An 8,071-nucleotide genomic window follows, 5' to 3' on the forward strand; every position below is an offset into this window, starting at 1 on the left:
AATGATTTATTTATTTATAACTAAGTTGAAAACCATAAGAAAAAAAAATAACAATAATATATATAGGAGGATCAAATTAATAAGTATATAAGAACAAGAATAAGAAATGTATATAGAAAAACCAAAAGAGAAGAAAGAATAATGGGAATGATTCTAATAAAAATAATTCCAATTTTTAAAATATATAATATTTACAATCACAATTTCACTATTTTGGTTTGTGGAAACAACTTCTTTTCCCCAAGAACTCCCTTACAAGTTACAAACAAACAAATGAAAACACATCCAACCCTCAAATGAAAAACAACACTCTTTCCAACCCTTTTCAAAACCAAAAAGGAGAATGATGTCTTAAATTAGAAAATCAACCAGAATAATTACCAAAATAATAATTCTTTTTTTTTAAAAAAAAAAATCAATGATTTTTTTCTCCTCCAAAAAATAATAATAATAATTGCTCTTTGGTTCTTCCAATTCTATCTACTCTCGTTATTGTCTAACTGCAAGGAACCATCTTTCATCAGTTTCAAACTGAGATTGTTGAACCGCTCTCGCGAGTACTGTCTCGACGCTTTTCTCCAATCAGTACCCGACTTCATCATCGCAGCAAACTCTTCATAACTTATTTTTCCATCCTACAAGCTCACGAAAGGAAATTGAGTAAATACTACAATAAAGCTTAAGAACATAATCGATCGATGTTGAACAAAAACAAGGGCGGTGGTGTTATGTTATCATACCTTATCGGTGTCCACGTCTTGCATAATGGCTTCAACGACTTCTTCATTGTTTTCTTCAACATCATCAGCCAAGCAATGTCGCAGCTCGTCAATTTCTATGAATCCAGTTTGGTTTTTGTCAAAGAATTCGAAGGCTTTGTGAAGATGCTCGTCATCACTGCCCATCTTTCTTAGGTGAACAGATATGGCAACAAATTCTCCATAGTCCAGATATCCATCCTTATCTACATCACCCTGTAAATTCAATCCTAGTTAGATTCATGTATAGTGAACTAGTAATACAGTAATACATCCCACATATTGCTTGAATCAGTGCCATTAAGAGTCATATTGTAATTGTACCAGAATTAACGAATAAAAAGTGAATGGTTCGAAAAGAGTGGTGTACTTACAGCTTCCATTAGAATATGAACATCTGCATCTGGAATTTGATGACCAAGCTTATGCAATCCGGCTCTTAGTTCATCCGTGTTAATCCTTCCTCTGCTGCTAGTATCCATAAGATTAAATCCTTCTTTTATACCAGCAACTTCTTCTACTGACAAATGCTCAGCAATTACCTGTAAATTCAAAATAAATAAATATCATCAACGAGTGAATTGTTAAAATTTAAAAGGACATGCTAAGAAGAACAAGAGATCTGAAAATATTCCACCAAAAATAATAAATTGAACTATAAATAAATATGTCGAAAAATTACCCTCAGAGCTCTTTTCTTGAGCTTGTTCATTACAGAGAATTGCTTGAGCCTTGCCCTCACAGTTTCACCCAAAGACACATTTGGAGCTTTCTTTGCATTTTGCAACCAAGGATGATCTGCATTTAGTTTAGTAGATAGGATCTTATTGTTAGTTACTCTAATTTTTAGCTCTGTAAATGTTAGTTACTTAAATGTTAAGTATAACATTACCTAGTACTTCCTGAGCTGTAAGCCTCCGTTTTGGATCAGGGTCGAGCATCTTCTTAACAAGGTCTTTTGCATTGTCGGAAACTTTAGGCCAAGGGTCTCTTTTAAAATCCAAAACCGATCGTATAATTGCTTGTGCTACTCCTTGTTCAGTTTCTGCACACCAAGATATCAGATTTAGAATTAAACGTTACACACAAGTTTCCAAAGTAGAAAGTTAATAATTCTTTCCAAACTTGCTAAATATCAACTTCCAAATAAACGTTTTCATTTACAATCCCACCAAAATTACAACGTTTCTTGAAGAAAACTTCACCGAATGGAAACAAACACGAGTCTAATGGTATAAATATACGATAGCTTTTGTTGATGCAATCATGCCATGCACATAATTTTCATGCATAGGGAGACCGTACGATGCAATTCTTAAACATGTTTCTCGAGTTCCTACAATGGAAAGAAAATGACACAAGAAACCAACCTGCCCAAAAAGGTGGAACACCACAAAGCAAGATGTACAGAATTACTCCAGCACTCCAAACATCAACCTCTGGTCCATAATTCCGCTTTAGCACCTCGGGAGCCATGTAGTATGGACTTCCAACAATCTCAGTGAATCTTTCACCTGCATAAATTCTTAAAAAATCAGCTAAAAGTATTCCAAAGGAAGCAACTTTTGATAAAATATACTACACTGCAATAATGCAATCAAATTTAGCTTTGACAAACATATTACCAGGCTTAAAAAAGACAGACAACCCGAAATCAATTGCCTTCAAAGGCGCGGTTTCCTTCTTGTTACCAAATAGAAAGTTTTCGGGTTTTAGATCACGATGCATCACACCATGCTTGTGGCAAACCTGCAAAAACCAAAAGATTAATGAGTCACTACCACTACACAACTGTAAGAAAAGATAAAGCAACCAAATGCATAGAAAACGTGACCAGTTTCAATCAATATTAAATTTTTACAGACTACAAAAGCAGGTGAAGAATAAAAGCATTTGGTTGCAAAGAATCTCGTGAATTGGGAATCCATATTGGTGAACAAAGGTACAAGTATCGATTCATTGAACTTTCATTAAATACTTCTGTACTTGCAAAAAGGCATCTTCTCAATATCAATTGTCAGGAAACTAATTCAGTAAAAAAAAAAAAATACTATTTCTTTTTTTACCAAGCTTCAGATGAAATATAACAAAACTACTATTTCAAACATAAGATCAAATAGCAACAAAAAAGTCAAAAATTCAAAGAACAGATCTGATTAACAACATCAAAATTATAAATAAGAAAACAAAAAATTCTTACCTGAACAACTTCAACAATAGTTTTTGTAACAGCTGCAGCAGCACGCTCAGTATAATGACCCCTTGCCACAATCCGATCAAACAATTCACCACCTTCACAAAGCTCCATAACCAGATGAACAGCATTATCATCTTCATAAGTGTCTTTCAAGGTTACTATATTTGGATGTTTAGGCATATGTTTCATGATCTCAACCTCTCTCCTCACATCTTCAATATCAACCGATGTTCTAAGCTTCTTCTTAGATATAGACTTACAAGCAAAAGTATTACCTGTAGACCTGTCCGTACAAAGATACGTAATTCCAAATTCACCCCTTCCAAGCTCCCGACCCAGTTCATAACTAAGCTCGATTTCACGTCCAGTTGGTTCTGCCAAAACACAGAGCTTGTTCCCGCTACTAACATGGTGATTAGCCCCATAATCTAAAGCAAATGGGTTTTGCTTCTTCTTCTTTCCTTTTTTCCTATCTGGAGATGAAACTCCAGCTGGGGTTACGCAACAATTACCCATAAATCGTTCTTAAACAAAATCAATCAAAATCCAAACTTTTTCGATCCCAATTCACTACAAAGCAATTAAAAGAAAACCCAATTGGAATTTCCCAAAAAGGACACACCTTGAGAAGCGTAGAGCCCAAGACAGAGAGATGGGTGGAGAAGAAAGATGTTGTTGGGGATGAAATGGAAGAGAAGAAGTTATTTAAATTGGATTGAAAAGAAAGAGCTTTTTCAAGGAAGAAGACGATGAAAATGGGGTATTTTTTTTTTCTTTTTTTAATTTAATTTAATTTAAGCGTGTGAATTGCTTTTTGGATTGAAAGAAAAGAGAAAGAGAGAGAGGTCCAACCTTGTTTCGCAGAGACTTCCCTCCAAACTAATATTTTTTTTTAGAGATGTACAGAGAAAGTTTTGATTTTTTTTTTTTATTCCCAAAATGTCCAAAACAAATTTCAGATGTTTTTGTTATTACGAAAATACCCTTTCATTATCTCTTTAATTTCATTTATTGTATGATTTAGTTTCAATTACAAGTAAAGTATACTCTTATTCAATACAAAATCATTTATTACAAAGAAAAAAAAAATCACAAACTGTTTTTTTGTTTAAAATAAAATCAAAAACATTAAAATAACATTCTATAGTTATCTTATGTGACCATATTATTTCAGTCATTTAAAAATGTAACATCACAATCATTACGTATCACACATATAGATAAATTTCATAATAATATATATTTTTTTTTACTTAAACTAGATATTTATTCCAAACATTTATTATTGTGGATAATAATTGTAAGTATAATACTGAATGATCATGTCATCTTGACTTAAAATAGAAAAAATAAATTATAGAAATATTAGGGGTCTTCAAAAATATTCACAAACAGTGTAACTCGAACAAATCGTTTAAATTAAACTGATTAAATCGATAAAAAAAATACAACCTAAAGTAATACAATAAAAATTTAAACCACTAAATAAATATATTAAGCGGCTTATAAATTATTCTAAACTACTTAATTAACCCGAATAAATTTAATTAAATTGATTTATACATTTTTTAATGAAAGTGTATATAATATATTACATAAACTATATTTATTAGTTAAATTATTTTGTATTTAAAGTTTGGTCTTTACAGTGTTTAACTTTATAGTTAATAATTTTTATTATATTTGGATATTAAAATTAAAATATAAATCTAAATTATATTATTATTATTATTTTATTATCTTTTGATTAATATTTATTTAAGTATTTTATGTTTACTTAATTATATTTATTTTATATTAAAGTTTTTATAATTAATTATTAAAATTATAATATCTTTTTAAGTTAAAATATAAATAATATATTTTTATTTTTTTAAACTTAATTATTTAAGTTCAAAAAATTAACAATAATAATTATAAAGAAAAATGTAAAAAATAGTTTGAATGGGTTAATCTAACTAAACTACAAAATTATTAAGTGGATTAAAACTTTTTTAATTTTTAATCGAGGAGATTATAATTAAATATTTGTAATCCCATATTAATATTGGATTGGCCAAGATTTATCATAACCCAATCAAACTAACCGATTTACACTCTTACACAAAATATTTGTATAAAAACTGTTAGGGTGTAAATAATAAGATAAATAAGGGTAATATGGTCATTGCAACGACCTATCTTTCAGGGTTAGAAATAATCGCCGACACGTCGTATTAATCAGGTGGCAAAAGTGACCTGCTCGTTGCTACAACCACTAAATACGTGGCACTTTTTTATTGGATGTATGTTGCCACACTAGCCTTCTAGAAGCCAACTAAAAACAAATTCTTTTTTATTGTTGTTTTTTTTTTTAATTTTATTTTGACAATAAGACAACCGAAACTAGTTGAAGTTCGAGTACAGCTAAACGCAGGAGATCTTTTATTCCCGAAAATAACCTCAATGGAATAAATCAATCCATTCATTGTCAAAGGGTAGTTTCGTCATTTCATTAAAAACAATTCTCCTTCTTTGACCGCCAGCCGTTGATCTTTTTATAATAAAAAATAAAATTTATTATAGTTAAGTTCGTCGTATCCCAACCTACGTTACTGGACTTTCATATTTATATATAATGGTACCAAAATAATTAAAAACAAAATAATCTTCTGTTATGATGACGATTTTACCCTTAAGGGGCAAATACGTCAGAAAATAATGTACACTGTCGTCGTTACGAGACACGACATGGGAAGTTTGGAATTTTGGATTGAATGATGAGGGTAGTTTGGTAAATATATGTAACATAAAGAATCGAATTTACTAAAAACTGCACTTGAGCTTAGGATGCCCAGTCAAACTCGACGATTTTGACTTGGAAATGTCTGAAAACTTTGACTGTGTCTCAACTCAAGCCAACTCGGCTCGGCTCTGGTTATTTGCTTTGCTACACTGATTCAATTTCATTTAATTACTATAACAATTAACAATTAACAATATATTGTATTAATTATTACGACCAAATATTTTAATATAATATATGTTTTATTATTTAATACATAATAAATATTCCGTATTAGCTTGTATTATAATATTTCTAAAGGATTTGGGGTCAACACCAATCCATCCCAGATCTAGACCTAGACCGGGACCCGAACCCAGACTCGAACCCGAACCCCGAACCGAGACCCGAATCTGGACTCGGACTGGGACCCGAACCCGGACCTAGACCCGGAACCCCGACCCAGACCGGGACCAGGACCCAAACCCGGACTCGGACCCCGGATCCCGGACCCAGACCCGGATCCCGGACCTAGACCCGGGACCCGGACCCATAGTTGGTATTGGGATCGAGTGTATTAAAAATATATTATAACTTTACACAATCAATTAATACAAGTCAATATCAAACATTGTATTGTATTAAATAATATTAATACAATACAACAACGAGCCCTTAGATAATTAATTACAATTCCATTAAATTGGATGCTAAAAGTTAAATTATAATTAGATTGAATTTATTATTAAATGTCGTCTTAAAATTTCATTTTTAGATTTATATATATTAAAAAATTATTTATATTTATTTATATAATAAAAATGTTTTTATTAGATTTGTAACACTTAATTATTTTGCATATTTATTTTCATGACATTTTATTACTTAACAATATTTTTTTAAATTATTTTAAATTTTTAGTTGTATTACAGTTATTCAATCCGATTAATAATTAGATTGATTGAATTTTAAAGTCTAATTAAATTGGATATGGTAATTTTTTAAATTCAATTCAACTACTAATTGAATTGGATCAAATAAAAAAATAATATTAAATTAGATCGAATAACCAACATTACTCAAAAATATTAATGGTGCCAATTAATAAATATATACAATTCTCCATATCCGTAATCCTAATTAATATTATGCATTACTAAATAAATAAATAACAATTTTTATAATAATGCTTTATGTATATATAATATATTTTTAAAGACATTTGTGAGTAGCTAGCTAGTGTATACAACATCATAGAGCTACCCATTTTATTAATATTATCATTATAGCATGTTTATAATGCCAATTCATATTACTTTTTCTTCATCACCTTCAATTATTTTTTTATTTTCTTACCAATAATACTTCAAAGTTACACGATTAAAACCTTTTTAAGTCAATTGTGCTATATTAGCTAATATAAATATAGGTAGGATTCTTCGCAATGGTCCCCTATTTTTTTTTTATTAATTATTTATTTATTTGTTTTATATGATAAATAAATAATTAATTATGATAACAATTGTGCTGTTTAAAGTTTCCTTTAATTACTTACTATATATGATTTGATATATCCAAACTTTATATTAAAATATACATCGACAAAGAGATTTAAAATGAGTTAAAAACTTACATGTCATGAGTTTTTATGTTAATAATATAATATAATATAGCATTAAAGAAACTTCAAGTAGCTATATATACGTGAGTATATATAATTTCCCCAATAACATGGCAATTATTTTATTGTGGCAAACATATATATATATTAGGTGATTGTTACGTGTCAAGCCATGTAGTGTTAGTTTTATTTAATATTTTAGTTTTTTATTTTAATTAATAATTAAAATAGTATAATTATTTGAACGATTTGTTTTATAAAAATAAAATATGTGTCAGTATATTTAGTAAGTAAAACATAATTGTGTTATAATAATGTATGTTATTAATAGTAAAATGTACATTAATCTTCTAATTGAAAAAAGTTCTATTATCTCATTTCATATCTAATAATAGCTACACAACTATATATTTATAGACTTTCACATTTTTTGCAAATTACTAATAAGCACCAATAATATTTTCATATTCTAATATTTTTCAACCTTCTCCTCTTGGTGGTAAAATTAAAAATAAAACTAAAAATAATCACAAACATATAAGGTAAATACTAATTACAGCCCATTTCATCTTTTTTTTTAATTATTTTTTTAAGCCAAGCCCAAAAATCTCTAAGCCAACACAATCAATCTTCTTTTATATTATCTTTTCTAGATATTTTATCTATATTTTTCTTTTTTAAAAAATAAATAAAAAAAATTATTAATATTCTCCCAAGATAGGTTTGTTAGA

At 29.1% G+C, this 8,071-nt stretch overlaps 1 protein-coding gene across 1 annotated transcript; it reads right to left on the reverse strand.

Moving 5' to 3' along the window:
• Positions 1 to 148: 148 nt before the first annotated feature.
• Positions 149 to 3,854, reverse strand: LOC115711057 (calcium-dependent protein kinase 32). The gene is made up of 8 exons (XM_061112983.1): positions 2,959 to 3,854; positions 2,384 to 2,507; positions 2,129 to 2,272; positions 1,651 to 1,803; positions 1,441 to 1,556; positions 1,133 to 1,300; positions 741 to 974; positions 149 to 635 (listed from the first exon to the last, which is right to left on the reverse strand). Exons 1-8 carry the CDS (start codon positions 3,469 to 3,471, stop codon positions 477 to 479), a joined length of 1,611 nt encoding a protein of 536 aa, XP_060968966.1. The 5' UTR covers positions 3,472 to 3,854; the 3' UTR covers positions 149 to 476.
• Positions 3,855 to 8,071: the final 4,217 nt, after the last annotated feature.

This window comes from Cannabis sativa, chromosome 3 (assembly GCF_029168945.1).
Source record: "Cannabis sativa cultivar Pink pepper isolate KNU-18-1 chromosome 3, ASM2916894v1, whole genome shotgun sequence".
Classification (NCBI taxonomy): Eukaryota; Viridiplantae; Streptophyta; class Magnoliopsida; order Rosales; family Cannabaceae; genus Cannabis; species Cannabis sativa.